Source organism: Ylistrum balloti, unplaced genomic scaffold (genome assembly GCF_031769215.1).
Source record: "Ylistrum balloti isolate Yb309-2 unplaced genomic scaffold, AGI_CSIRO_Ybal_v1 Utg369894, whole genome shotgun sequence".
Lineage (NCBI taxonomy): Eukaryota > Metazoa > Mollusca > Bivalvia > Pectinida > Pectinidae > Ylistrum > Ylistrum balloti.
Genome location: NW_026782025.1, coordinates 377,432 through 393,536, shown reverse-complemented (window position 1 = coordinate 393,536; position 16,105 = coordinate 377,432). Strand labels below are relative to the sequence as shown.

The 16,105-nt window shown below is 36.7% G+C and overlaps 1 protein-coding gene across 1 annotated transcript; it reads left to right on the top strand.

The window, feature by feature from the left end:
* The first annotated feature begins 11,220 nt into the window (after positions 1 to 11,220).
* On the top strand, positions 11,221 to 16,105 carry LOC132546538 (zinc finger CCHC-type and RNA-binding motif-containing protein 1-like). The gene is made up of 6 exons (XM_060210258.1): positions 11,221 to 11,273; positions 12,363 to 12,572; positions 13,329 to 13,548; positions 14,264 to 14,367; positions 14,716 to 14,806; positions 15,427 to 16,105. Exons 2-6 carry the CDS (start codon positions 12,460 to 12,462, stop codon positions 15,562 to 15,564), a joined length of 666 nt encoding a protein of 221 aa, XP_060066241.1. The 5' UTR covers positions 11,221 to 11,273; positions 12,363 to 12,459; the 3' UTR covers positions 15,565 to 16,105.

Below are 16,105 nucleotides of genomic sequence, written 5' to 3'. Positions count from 1 at the left end.
GTCCCGTGGTTGTGAGGTATGGTAGTAACAGTCTCTCCCGTAGTTGTAAGGTTTGGTAGTAAGAGTTTGTCCCGTGGTTGTAAGGTTTGGAAGTAACAGTCTCTCCCGTGGTTGTAAGGTATGGTAGTAACAGTCTCTCCCGTGGTTGTAAGGTTTGGTAGTAACAGTTTGTCCCGTGGTTGTAAGGTTTGGTAGTAACAGTCTGTCCCGTGGTTGTAAGGTTTGGTAGTAACAGTCTGTCCCGTGATTGTGAGGTTTGGTAGTAACAGTCTGTCCCGTGGTTGTGAGGTATGGTAGTAACAGTCTCTCCCGTGGTTGTAAGGTTTGGTAGTAACAGTCTGTCCCGTGTTTGTATGTCCCTTGTTTGTAAGGTTTGGTAGTAACAGTCTGTCCCGTGGTTGTAAGATTTGGTAGTAACAGCCTGTCACGTTGTTGTGAGGTTTGGTAGTAACAGACTGTCCCGTGGTTGTGAGGTTCGGTAGTAACAATAAGTCCCGTGATTGTAAGATTTGGTAGTAACAGTCTGTCCCTTGTTTGTGGGGTTTGGTAGTAACAGTCTGTCCCTTGTTTGTAAGGTTTGGTAGTAACAGTCTCTCCCGTGGTTGTATGGTTTGGTAGTAACAGTCTGTCCCTTGTTTGTAAGGTTTGGTAGTAACAGTCTCTCCCGTGGTTGTGGGGTTAAGTAGTAACAGTCTCTCCCGTGGTTGTGGGGTTAAGTAGTAACAGTCTCTCCCGTGGTTGTGGGGTTAAGTAGTAACAGTCTCTCCCGTGGTTGTGGGGTTAAGTAGTAACAGTCTCTCCCGTGGTTGTGGGGTTAAGTAGTAACAGTCTGTCCCGTGGTTGTAAGATTAGGTAGTAACAGTCTGTCCCGTGGTTTTGAGGCTAAGTAGTAACAGTCTGTCCCGTGGTTTTGAGGCTAAGTAGTAACAGTCTATCCCGTGGTTGTAAGATTAGGTAGTAACAGTCTGTCCCGTGGTTTTGAGGCTAAGTAGTAACAGTCTGTCCCGTGGTTTTGAGGCTAAGTAGTAACAGTCTGTCCCGTGGTTGTAAGATTAGGTAGTAACAGTGGTAGTCTTTGATCATCATTATTTTTGTCTTGATTTAGGTGTATGTTTTCAATCATACTGAAGTGATCAACATCAGATTGTTATTTACTACACAACAACTATTAACTTACATACAATCTGCATGATACAAAGTAGGTAAATCCCGCGTATCACGGTTGAGTCCAAATGCGCGTTCATTTTAGCAATTGTTTTGTTTCATTGGTGGAACAGCATGACTGGTAAGCTGATTTTAGATGATGTTGCCCAAATAAACATCAACGGATTCCTTGTTTAACGTCACAATGGTTTACGCATGTTCAACGAATCATCAAAGGCATACAGTAGAGGGTTTAGAGAATTCCACGAATCACCATCGACGGACAGTCAAAGCTCAAGGTCCATATATAATTTTCAAGAAGTTTCACGAATAACCAGTGATCTTTTGTCTAATGTTTATCTAAGCACTGAAATACCCGTTCAGAATTTGTTGTCCCTTCATACGACAATGGTATTCAATGGGATTTTCTTTCTAACAAATGCACGGAAACACGAACAAACAGAATTATTACACATATGAACGCTAGCAAGTGACGTTTGTGAAGTCTGTCCGTCAGGATACAGATTACCTCCCTTTTCTAATCTTACGATCCAATGCGTTGCTAGCTGGTGCACGAATTAAGAAGGTTTTTTAAATAGATTGTTACTAGCTTTGAAATATAGATGAGTATCCAAAGTCACCGCTGATGCAAAACGAATGGCGTCGCCGAATGTTTACTGAATGTCGCGATTACATTCCGACATTGCATACACATGCAAATTCCCGTGCCCGTCGATTTCACTCCACTGCGTTTTCTTAATGTCTCCGCCTGTAAGAGAAATCACGAATCAATTGAAGCCGCACGCTAACAATATATGGAGCCATGTGTAGTTCACCACATCTCGCAAACAGGATTGGTACCCGTGCTGGCGTGTCTGGTCGTCAAGGATGAAAATCCACGGTTGTCTGCGACAGGAACCCGCGGTGCTGATCGACTCCGGGTGTAATCACAACTACCTATTATTGCTGATGGATTTGGTCTCGTCAGTCGATATAGGACAGTCAACGGCCTTCTGGACAACGTGAGTGGACACACGATGAATAGCGCTGGAACGCCTCACGACATGACAGCTAGTCATGGACACGGACACTGAACGGCAGAGGCGGCCTCTCCACATAAAGGAACCAGAATATCGCTTGCTAAATCGATATCTTCCGATCCCTGCGTATTGACAAACAACGTTACTAATATTGCAAGCAAAATATAAGAAAAATACGTCACTACTCAAACCTCCCCGGGCCGAAGGACTAATAGGTTCTTCCGGTACTGTTAAACCCGTGATCACTGTCATTGTTTTATTAGCCTAATCAATCAAATCTATACAAACGTTTCCTCTCATTTTGTATAGTCTATAATCGTGCGTACTTGCAGAATCGTAGCAACACTATATGAACGCATTTGTCGAACGTCAGTGCTTTCAAATAGAAATACATTGCTTTGTGTATTGCTTTGAAAGACAATAGATTTTTGTTTGTGCTCATTTTGCGAGTTTGTCTAACGTTCGAGGATAACCTTTTGTTAATATTGTGCTTGGTTAGTTCGTTTTATAAAGAAGACTACCAAATCCTAATAAGGACGGTCAGTATTACATGAATTTGATGCAGTATAATGACGCATGAGTTACTATACCAAAGTCGCCATACTTTGCAAAGCAATATTTGTGTGATGTCACGTGATATTGCAGGTGAACGCCAGTTATCTTGGTTGAGAGTGCTAAAATCAATATAATTTTGATATTTAAGTTTTTTCTCTTATAATCGTGTATGGTTGCTTGAAATGTTATGTCACGAATGTGCTAGATGTGCAATTCATCGTCCCAGATTAAGTTTTTCAGTTTTCGACACAGGTAAATTCTCTGAGCTCGGGACTCAAAAGACAGACATTTGATGTGTCACTCGACAAGTTAGTTGAATCCGTTTCAAATGAAAAGGTTGGTGGATCTGACTACATTCACCCTGTTCATGAACAGTATTTTAGGAGATTATGTTTCGAGATCAGCCTGTTCTTCAGAGCCAAGATACCAGCTCCTTTACACTTTTAAGACAGTTTAAAACCCATTTAAACACAACAAAACTAGTAGAAGTAGTGTGACGTTTCGATGACTATACAGTCACCTTTATAAGAAAATGACCAGTGTGGAGCGTACTAGCACTGACTTACGTAGTGTACGAGATCTACACTGTCACCTTTATCAGAAAATGACCAGTGTGGAGCGTACTGGTATTGTCATATGTAGTGTACCAGATGGTGAGGAATCAACCAACTTTTTCGGCTTTACTAAAACTCTATGTACAGTAAAGTCGAAAACAGCGTGACGGAATTGTACAAGATGGTAACAACGTGCTGAAGTCAGTTCGGCTACGCTCTGTTTACTAAGATGGCTTTCTTATCAAGCGCCTGAAAAGGTTGTTTCCCTTGTCAATGGTTTTCGAATTTTCCCAGGCAATGATATGATTGGAACTATCTGTAAGTGCCAATTTATTGATCTGGGAATAAGAATGTCTCGTGATTTTTCCCTTCCTGGGATTCCGCGTCCTTCTGATGTTCATCACGTCGAACCCCAAATCTCCTTCCTGTTTCTCCGATATACGTTGCGTCGCAGATCTTGCATCCGATTTTGTATACTCATCATGCGATGTTCTCTTCGGATGTTTTATCCTTATGATGGACTAGGATATTTCAGAAAGTCTTGTGAGGTTTTATGGCTGTTGCAATACCATGACAACGGTAAATCCTCTGACAGGCCTTTGATCGGATGACTATTTGTCCTTTCGTTTTGTTCTTTTCCTAGGTGTTTCCTCTCTTAGTCTTTTAATTTGCTCTCATCAAACCATTGTTAACTTTCTGGATTACCCAATCATGATATTCACATGTTTTCATAAGGATGTGATTTCATTATAGATTCTTGGTTTGTTCTTCTGTGCCAATCCTTTCACATCTGTTGAGCAAGGTTCGGACAACGTCCTCCTTCTGGTGTAAGGGATGATGCGATCGGATTTTGAGGTATAGGTCCATGTGCGTATTTTTCCTATAAACAAATACTTTGATGGTACCGTCATCTTCCTTCATAAGGAGCGTGTCAAGTAATGGCATAGTGTAATTGATTGAGGTATCTACGGTGTTGATATGTTCAGTAAAATCCTTCTGGTAGCTTATTATGTACTATTTCCATTATATGTCATCATCATATAGCTTCCACAGAATGAGCTTGCATTCTACGGGGATGTGGCTATAGTCTCTTTCTCCAAGTGCTCCACAGCCGGAAACACTGGTCTGCCTATGGTTGTGCCAAACTGTTGCTGATATATGGTATACCGGAATTTCCACAATGTCTTGCTCTAGGCCTAACTAACTCCGTTCTTTATCAGTGGTTGTGTTGTGAAAAGGAGACACTACATCGTGAGAAATGAGTTCCTGATCGTTTTAGATAAATACCTACCGTGAACATTCTTACTGTCAGGTCTGGAGACATTGTAACCAATGGAACCAGTTTAGACCACCTTCTATGACGTAATGAGTTCCCTTCTTTGTGGATCTTGGGTGTGCAATACATTCTGAGCATGCGCTCTACAGTGGAAGACAGATTCGTTGATTTTGTTTTCTTGCTTTAGTTTTATTAAGATACAGATGTAGATACAAGACGTTTTTTGAAATTTTGAGTAGGGCTGTTTTTGAGATTTTCAAATGTTTTGCAGTCATAATCACGACTTTGTTCTTGTATTCGTCAGTGTCCATGACAACTGTGGCTTTCCCTTTATCTATTGGTAAATATGATATATCTGTCCTTGCGGTAATTATACTGTTATCATAGATTCATGACCTCTTTTTTCGCCAAATGTTCTAATTGTTACTTTTTGGGGAAAGGACTTATCTAGATAATATTGTAATAACTTGTGCTAAATCCTATTGCTAATTATTGGTGGAATTGAAATTTGTGTTGCACTCCTAACACATTTGACTAAGGTTAACACAGAGGAGGTATCCAAAACCTGAAGGCTACATTTCAGAGGTATGTCTGCTACCGATAGCACTACGTAGACAGGTATGAAATATAAAACATTTTAAGGACTTTCAACTTGTACTGATTATAACTGTTCTTCACATTTAGAAAAAAATAATAACTTTCACTTACAATATATAGCCTACCATATTTCTGGATAAGACGAAACAATTACCATTTATGTTAAAAATGATGAAAATATTGACCAAAATGCGAGAAGCGTCAATGATGAATCAGTTTATTATTTTGAACTTCCGAGATTTTCATTAATGAAAATGTCTATCTGAAGAATCAGAAACGCTTTACACTTTGGTCACCTGTCTGACCAATGGAGTTTTCCCAAGTACTTTGGTGTCATCTCATCGTGGCCAGCAAGTGTGATTAGTATAAGTTGGGGCCACCCTAGTCTTAGCGTAGGATGGTAACCAAATCCTAATATGGTATTAAGTTTATAAACCCAGAAAAGTATACTTGGCATCGCCTCGATTGAAATCTGATCATAGATTTACGAGAAACCATAGCTCCCATCCCTTCACCGGGTTATAACCGCTCCGCTGAATCCATATGGTTTATTCACCCTCCGCTAAAACAGTTGTAATTTTAGCCACCAGTTTGGGATCACCATAGTCAATATGATTTTGTTGTATGGCTTCATCTGTATGTGTTGAGCAATTGATCTAGGACCGTTCATACCTGTTTACTTTCAGTTTCCGCTGATTTCTGGTGTTGGACCTATTATCTGGCTCTCTCTTCGATCTTTGGAGTGTACGATCTTTAGCCGTTTGATCTTTAGGACTTGTCAGGTTATTTCGGAACATCTAGATGGATTCCATGGCTGTTACAAAGCTATGACTGCCTCATATTATCTGGTTGCCTCTGATGTATAATAACCCTTTATGTAGGGATTCACTACTTGCGTCCTAAAATGAAGTTTTGTGATTGCAGTGAAAAGGCGAAGTCCAGACGCTGCTTGGGTTGTTTATGTTTATTGTAGAGTAGACTATGTAGAGTTGGTAATACTCATACACCTTCAGCAACCGATGTCTTTATCATGTTACATTATAGATAAAGAGATATTCTAGCTCAGACAAAAACCCGAGAGAGTGGGTGTCCCGCCGGTTGAAACTGGCCTCTCTCCTGTCTGGCCTCTGCTCTTCTCATCTTGTAGACCAAGAGAGGTCAATTTATACCCAAATGTTATGAAACTGTCAATTAAGTAGTTTTACACAGTAGATACACAAGCTAACAAAGATTAAGTATCACATGAGTTATTGATATCGACTTAAACACGAGAATGGTCGTAGATTAGATTGTTTTCCACAACATAAGTATACACTGACCTTTATGCAAACTGACCATATAGAGCTTAGGTAATAACTTATGTAATCAGGGAATAAATTAATAGCATTGACCATGTGTAGATTAAGTAACAACAGTATGCCCCTGGCCACTGGTCAATACGTAATTGGCCACTGGTGGATCGATGTCAATAACTAAGCTAGTCTCTGGCAGTTAAATTATGATTATTATGGTTAAAAACCTGATATATGTCTAACTGAACACATTTTTTTTAATAATTTGATTAACTCACATATTCACTTTTAATTGTTCATTCGTCCCTTTCCTCTAGCTTTTCCGCCCTCTCTTTGTGTTTTGATGTTAAATAGGAAATATTGAATAATGTGACATAACATAGTAAAACATTTTAACATGTACCAGGAACATATCAATCAAGAATGCCTCTAGATACAAGTACATGTTATAACACATTGGCCAGTAATACTTAAGATGTTTTAGACAGAACCTGATGTTGTTGGTTTAACCTCTTGCTTGTCCAATCAAGACATTTATACATGTATGTTTCCATGGCGCCATGGAAGCGAATTTGCTCTAGTTTTGTTATAATTGTACCTCTGTACAACGCCCAGTTTCTATTGTAAGTGATGGTGAGATAAGAAGTGGAGGTATTGGTCCATGTTTTTAGACCAATAAATTGACTGTATCTTATCAATCTTTACAAGAACTTGTCCAATAAAGGGCAGACTAATATTGATATCTTAAATTGGCATTTAATGTCGTTGGAGGCAGTATTGATCTACGGTATTTATCTTGAGCCGGAACCTGTTCTAGACATTTCTTGACTACTGTAAAACCAGTCATTTTCGCGTGCGATTTCTTTGCGTTGTTTTCGTAAGTACACAAAACAATAAACTTTTCAAAATTTAACATAAACTATAATTAGTTAAGTGGATTTCGTAAGTATTATAAATCAACAAAATGAAGTGCCCGTGAAAAAGACATTTTCTTAATCGCGAAAATTTGAGCCCCTTAATTGAAAATATATTTCACAGTATACCTAATTCATCGTACGTTGGATGTCAGCGTGTGTAATTTCCATTGTCTTCGCTTGCACTCTAACAAGGTATTGACCAAAGGTTATTTTTCCTCAAATTCATTATATGTTGGTTACAATTGGAAGCAGTGAGCTGCCCGTTAACGCGCCGAAAGCGTAGTTGATAGATATTTCGGAAAATGAATTACAATGTATATTGTTTTAACCACGATTTCTAGTAAATCCCTGATGCATTTTAACTGATTCCACGCCAAGTGAAAAACTACCACTTTGAATCAGAGCTGTGGACGTATGCAAGTTTTTGACACAGTGGTCACCAATTTTCTCACCATGGGTCCTAGTAATTTTTTCTAGTTCTGTTGTTAAAATATACAAGTATAATGCATTGTTGTCAATACAATGATATGTTGTTTTATCTCGGCTTGCTAATAACGGCGGTTTTATCTATATCTCAAGTATTCTTGTGTGTTGCTATTGATCAGACGCGATATAACGCAATTATATCAAGTTCACACTAAAGATATAACCTTAGATCACATTGAGTTCGTAATTACTGAATAATACCTGGAAATACTACGGATTTAGAGATGACATGTCTGACATTACTTATTCTCAAATCCTGCAACATTGGTTAGAGTTTGCTTATTTAGGATAGATACGTAGGAAAAATAGCTTTACCGAGACTCATGTGGAACCCTGATCCCGAAATGTTGGAGAAGACGGTGAAGACACCGGTGAATATTACTATACAATTAGATTTCCACCAATGTACAAAGCATTCACGAATTTCCTGGGGGAAAACAGTGTTGAAGTTAAATGTGCAACGACAGTAGAATATAACACCTTCACTCCCTAGTGTGTGGACGTCAATGCTTCTTCTATATTGTTCAGAGGTGCCGTAGATGTATGGTTTTAACAGGGAACCGCAGCACCATTTCGATTATGATCGGAGGGTTTAAAGGTCAGTCGGGACATTTTTATGCTCCCATAGTGGGAGAGCATATAGTCGCCGCATTGTCCTCCCGTCCGTCCATCCGTCGGTCATACTTTAGAAGTAACTAAAATATTTGTCAACTTGAAATGTCATAGGAGATAGATCTTGATACGTAGAAGTGTAGTGTACAAGAACCATCACTCTATTTGAATCAAAATTTTCATTTAAGTCCCTCAACCTCAATATTAGTTCCAAATGAATCCCTCAAACTCGCGTGCTTTATCAAATATCACGTCTACTAAAATCATATGACACATTCATAGGCCTGTTGTTTTGTTATGAAGGAATATTACATCATATGAAATATCAGTAAGTATTGAGTAAGGTTATGTTGGCATTTCCTGTAGTAAAATCCATTATATCTGTTAATTAAAGAAATAAATACTTTGGAAAATATTATTAAAATATTTTCAATGTTTCAATGTACTTACCAGGTACATTTTTTTTTACTTCTTTTTCTTATTATTAACAGTATGTAATGATTTAGGAGTACATGTAATGCCTCGGCCCCTTCGAGTTTAGATTATCCCCATGATTCCCTATGTTTGTGTGGTTCTCATAATTGGCTTATTTTAGTTTATTGTGTTTTAACAACAAAAATGTCCATTTATTTCATCTATAGCAAATATATACGCTCTTGTATGTTTTACATGTGTTCCTTAATATAATGTTTAATTTCTTGTTGCAGGCAGATAGAGATGTCAGCCCACTAGGCCTATTAGGTATTTGACAATGTCATTTGATGATTTTGTTGAAAAAGTTTAATATATCCATCTGTTTCTGTAAATAAAAAAAAATAAAAAAAGTATAATCCACAACATTCCACAATCGTGGGTGTACAGTACATTCATATTAGATGAGCATTCTTGTGGTTCAGTGATCTTATTTTCTTTAATTTTGACAGAATGGCCAGAAGTGATTTACTTATTGTAAGTAGGTTTACTTATCTGTTCGTATAAATTGGTATATAAGAGTAAATTACACTAGTGACATATACGCGAAGAATAAACCATAGTATTCAAGTACATGTGTTTTTACAAGCTGCTAATAATCTTTCACGTCGTATGGATTTTTTTTCAAAATGAGGTGCTATGTGGAAACCCCATATTTCAGATTCATAACTTAAAATACTATTGACGTAAGTATAAGAAAAACTGACAGTTGGGTTTCTATATTTAACTACTTCTTACGATTTATACCTGAGAATAAGGCTTTCCGTCCCTGACGTGCAATTGTTTGCTACGTTTTAACATGCCGAGGTAATTTAATTCATTTACAATTTCTAATTGACATCTACTATATTTCCAATATCATTATTTCTCAAGATACCACCATTTCAGAGAAACACAAGAACCTTTGTTTTATTGATATCAAGCGTCAAATCCCACATTTTTGTTTACGTTTTCAAATAATTGACCATATCCTGTAAGACCTATGGCACTTCTGAGAACATTACCATGACATCTGCGTACAATAAACGGAGCATCTCACGATCATTTACGTATAACAAAACAAAAATAGGGATAAAAATTCTCCTTGAAACAATCCATTATCATCATTAAATGCTTAGATATTGAGCCGTAGTATACTTGCAGTTTACGTATCATGTCGTCGATGATACTGAAGACGCTTACTCTTCAGGAAATCCGATATAGTCTTATCCTTATTGTGACTTTTTCAGCTGTCTCCGTGTAAATATTTCTTTTATTCGTGTTTTATCTTAAAATCATTGATTTTGAGTTTACATTTTAATTCTGTTGTCAGGTTGGTATTTCCTCAGTGTCGTTTTTTTATGCGGCGATGTTCTATTAGAAAAGTTCATTTTTGTTTCACAGTATTGAGTATAGTAGATATTTTAATACAGGTCAATGAATGTTATGGTATCGTTATATTGTAGTACGTGGTGTGCCTGATGTTTTGTTATACGTAAATACATGCACCGGATGGGAAGGTTTGAGTTCCTTGTCATGTGTGATGCTAACTTATGGTTCGGAGACTGAAACTTAATTGATGACCATGTGATGTTCGGATCCAGTAAGATCAGTTACAAATTAATCCCTCTTCAGAAGTGCAATGTATAGATGAAGAAGTAACCTTCAACACAGATGGTGAGAAAAGTAACTTGTGAATTACAGTCATCCGATACAAAGATATTCCATAGCATACCCAAAGCATTTTAAAATCAAAAACAGCATACGCATCGCAAAGAAAACTCTATTTAAATATAAATTCAATTATCTCCATATAATCAAATAAGTAAGGGAGGTAACTCTAACAGTAAAAAAGTGCATATAGGTATTGCGTGCATAACATTAATAAAGCGTTGTTAATCGCTTGTAATGTGATAACAACAACAATGCTAGCTTCAGATTTAAATCAGCATCAACGAGAGGTTATCATTATTTTTTTTTATCTTTTCCCCTGCGTTTATGACTAAGTTGTTTCAGTCCGTTTAGTAATTATATAGAGGAAACGCAAAGTAGAAAATGCTACGCTTGTTTAAGGCTTTGTATTTTATTATTATTAATATTATTAGCAGAAGTATTATTATCATTATTATATCATATATCATTATCATCATCATCATTGCTTTACATATATAACGTCCAATCAGGGGCGTATAATACAGTGACTGTATTATACGTCCGTAGTTTGATTCTTGTGATTAGATTACTCAATAGCAAAAGGAGAGACAACTCTGGTACTTCCGGTAAGTCAGCACAACGTGAGAAAACGTAAACAATCCGCAGTCGAGGATTTTATCGTAACACCACACATCTTGGTATACATCAATGTGAAATGTGTCATTCAACATAAATTCATGGTTTTATTTTGACAGATTACTAACTAGCTAACTAGCCAACAGCTAGCAGTTACCCAAACCAGTCAGAAACAGTACACACTGAGATATTTAACATGTATAACATCCGATTCCTGTGATACACATACGCGCTATGCAGCAAGGAATATAAACAAATTGTACATGTTTGTGAAAATAATACTACCGTGTATGTTGAGTCCGGCTTGAGACTGTATGGTCACTAATTCGAACCCTGGCTGGGAAAGGGTGATTTTCATAACTCCTTCCTATTTTATATCGCTAGCCGTTTATTACAGGGCATGGGTGTATGACACAGAGGTATAAACTGCCATTATCTCTTTATAATGCTATAGTGTTTAAGATATTAACAGCTGAAATAAATGCCTATATTGTATACTACTTTCAGCCCAAATTGTGAAGGAAATCTTTAAGTAAATGGCATAAACAGTAAGAAGAGGAGACTTCGCAGCTTAGTAAACAAATACAATAGCTAATTGAAGAAGTCACTACTGGGCCTAGTTTCTTAATCCTCTATATCATACATCTTTGTACAGGGAGATAGATTTACTTACATATGTCTTTTTAAAAAAAAACACCACTTGTTTTTTTTTAATTTGTTGTTGTATGATGTTGGTCATTTGAAGTTAACAAACTTGAGATGAATAATAATATACATTGTAGTAACTAAAAAAATTTCTCCCTCGACCTGTTCACACACTCATTTGCATAACCTTCATTATTTGGAAGTACATAAAAGTGGACTTCTGACCACCGTTGATGATTAAACCTCATAGACTGAGTAGAAGACAAGGCCTCGTTGTTACATGAGTATAATTATAAGTTTTTAACTGACTATGCATTAACCAAGATAATATAATGAATTGAAAATATTCTTATTATACATACATTTATTTAAATGGACATTATCACATGAACAATTCTTGAAAATTATTATCATTTGGTGAATGAACATTTATGTGCATTTTTTGAAAATCAAAATGAATTTCTTTGTTGAAAGATCATTTTATATATTTGTTTTCTTCAACACAGAGCATTAAAAGGCCCAAGGTTATCTTTATAACCAGCTGGATGTATCAATAGATAAAGGGAGAGAGCTTGTGGAACAGAGAGAAGATTGCTGATCAGAATGAGTGGAGGACTTGCCCCAAGCAAGAGTACTGTTTATGTTGGAAATCTCCCATTTTCACTAACTAACAATGATCTTCACAAGATTTTTGAAAAATATGGGAAAATAGCAAAGTAAGTTTATAATTGTCCAGGATAGTTGCCATGGTATGGAATGTCTTCTGTTGTGAAACTCCTTATTTCATATAGTTTCATATTCGCCCCACTGATGAAACTGGGGGAAATTGAAATATCAGTCATTGTGATGTGTCTGTTTCATTGTCAATCCTTCTAGTCCAGGTCTTGATTAAAACTCCTGATAGATTGTTTATGATACATAAATATATACATATCATTGTGATGTATTGTTAAAATTTAAATTTTTACATATCAATTTGTCAGTTTATCAATTAGAAGGTATGTGGTAATATTGTGTACACCTTTTGAAATCCTAAACCAGACATATGAAATAAGATTGACAGTAGTTGGTTGATGGCACGCTGACTGATTTCTTTTGTCATATTTTTTCCTTCCTTGTCAATACAAAAAGTAATTTAATTTTGAGGCGAGGTCTCCTTGTAGTTGCTGGTGGCTACCTCACTGCACAACATACAGGAGGCCAGCAGCATGCCATCCAAAGCAATTAGGGTAAAATGCCTTACCCTATATCACAAAACATAAAATGCGAATCATTTTCTCAGCTTACTTGAGAAACAAAAATCAACAGGAGTAAATAGTGTCTTCACATTAATTTTTCCTCTTTACCTCAAGTTGTGCAGGCCAACTGGTAACACTACTGACTGAATACACCTGGCATTGACCTTGGTCAGTAAGTGTAGTGAATTATCATGATAGACATTTCTTTAATTAATTATATGTGTTTATTACCAGGGTGACTATTATGCGGGACAAGATAACAAGGGCGAGTAAGGGTGTTGCCTTCATACTGTTTGTTGAGAGAGATACTGCACACAAAGCCTGCCATGCTCTTCACAACACAACCATGTTTGGACGTACAATACGCTGTACCATTGCTAAAGATAATGGCCGAACCACTGAGTTTATCAAGAGAAAAGACTATCCAGACAAATCACGATGCTATGAGTGTGGGGTATGTAGTATTGTATTACCATTGAGTGTTAGAGATTAATGACTAAATGCATATTGGAAAGGCAGGAAGGATAAATGACAGGTAAACTAAGTATGGTTTTGATGGAATGTATATGGGACAGGTGAATACTTGTGGATAAGGTGAAATTCATGTGAGAAAGTTCAAAAGCAAATTGGAAAGTTGAAATGCATGGGGGACAGATGAGATAGATATAAGACAGATAGAATGCATGTTGTAAAGGGTTGAGGCACATGGATAGGTGGGATATGTATTGAATGAGTGAAATATGTTTGGATTCTGTGGAATACATATGGGTTTGATTCTTTGGTGGATTCATCAACCCATGAACAGCCAGAGTGATTTTGAGGAATAGCTGAGTTTTACCTCACTGAATAACATCTTACTCACAATATTCACAAATACTACAATCCATAACAACTTTTGTCAGTTCAATATTTCATGGACCTATGACCTATTTAGTACCCACAACTTTAACGTGAAAAGATCTCCATGAAAGTTACTGATAATACAGTGAGACTATTGATGCACATATGATAAATCAGAAAATAAGGGCTATGTAATTGTTGTATAGATGGAATTCTTGTAGAAGTAATCATTTAGTAAAGAGATAGATGTGGTGATTGTTGAAAGGATTTAAAGTTTTGGAAAGGTAGGAATAGATATTAAGATATGTGATTTCTGTAACAAAATACAGGAGGAAGGACACTTGAGCTACAAATGCCCAAAGAATTTATTAGGAGAACGCCAACCTCCACCGAAGAAGGAAAAAAAGAAAAAGAAATACCAAGAAGAGGAAGGGTAAATGAAAAGAAACTAAAATGTCTATGGCCATTGACTTATTTTTTAGACAAAAATCCGTTTAAAAACACACTCTACAAAAAAAAAACCCAAAAAAGCAAAGTCAATATTACTATTAAATAATTAATTGGTATTAATTTCTATTATTTATATTGCAGGATACCTTATACCCAGAATGGCATTTAATACAAATATATGTTGTTTTCTGTTGCTATGGTTATAAATCACCCTTAAATATTCTCAGATGTCTTTATTATGTATTTCATAATTCCTCTAACAGATAACAGTTTTTTTAATGACTTAGATAATTTGAAATTTGCATTTTATTGTGTATCATTGTCATAACAGTGAAGAAGAGGAAGAAGAAGAAGATGAGGACAAGGATGATGATATACCTGACCCGGCTCTGGATAGCCTGGCTGCTGCCATCAGTTATCAGGTACATACAGTATACTATGATACATTTGTCATGTATTTTTTCTGATCTCATGTTAAAATGCTGATTTAAATTTGCCAAAAAATAAAATCAGTTAAAACATAATATGTTTCAGCTTTAAATTTCATCTTTAGCACTTTTTTTATGTTACCGATGACAAGTTAAAATGCAGTGAAAGTTTCCTTCCATGTTTACAGTATCAAACACATAAGGTTGCCTTAATTTTGAAATCATATCAGGAATGAGCTATTTTGGGGAAAAAATTAAATTTTCATATGCAGAACATCCCAAACCCCAGTATTCTTTGGCTGAATATTATTGAGACCATTCAAGAATATAGCACTCACATATAACACGTGCTGTTAAGATTCAAACCATATTTATTGATATTATAAAGTTCACAATGGAAACGAGCAGAGTCTCTCAATGATGTAAACAATTTTAGGTGTTAGTTGCGATAAAATCAAAGGTTTTGACATTTTTTGTCAAGTTGACATTTGTTCCTCTTATGAACTCTTTCTATTAAACAAATTTTCCTCTTTCTTTATGATATTCAAGATATCCAGAATAGCTTTCTGGCTGACACATTCAATATATTCCCTTAAACTGTATGTTATTTTCAGAGGCAACAAATGGAAAGTGAAGTTGCCAGGCGGTATGGCGAGACAAGCCTCAATTTCAATGATGTGGAGGAACCTAAACGCAAGAAGTACAAAAAGGATACATACTTTAGTGATGAGGAGGAAGTGGACGATGACTGAGGACTTCTAGGATCTTTACTGCTGCATGAGTGAATAAGTTCATGTTTGCCAAGAGATCTCACCGTTCAGTACAGGTGCTAGTTGCCAGTAAGACATGTTACCAGACATTTCTGGCTCCAGTACATGGTTGCCAGTAAGACCTGTTACCAGGAGGTTACTGGCTACAATACATGGTTGCCAGTAAGACATGTTACCAGACATTTCTGGCTCCAGTACATGGTTGCCAGTAAGACATGTTACCAGGAGTTTTCTGACTACAATACATGGTTACCAGTAAGACATGTTACCAGGAGTTTTCTGGCTACAGTACATGGTTACCAGTAAGACATGTTACCAGGAGTTTTCCGGCTACAGTACATGGTTACCTGTAAGACATGTTACCAGGAGTTTTCCGGCTACAGTACATGGTTACCTGTAAGACATGTTACCAGGAGTTTTCCGGCTACAGTACATGGTTACCTGTAAGACATGTTACCAGGAGTTTTCCGGCTACAGTACATGGTTACCTGTAAGACATGTTACCAGGAGTTTTCCGGCTACA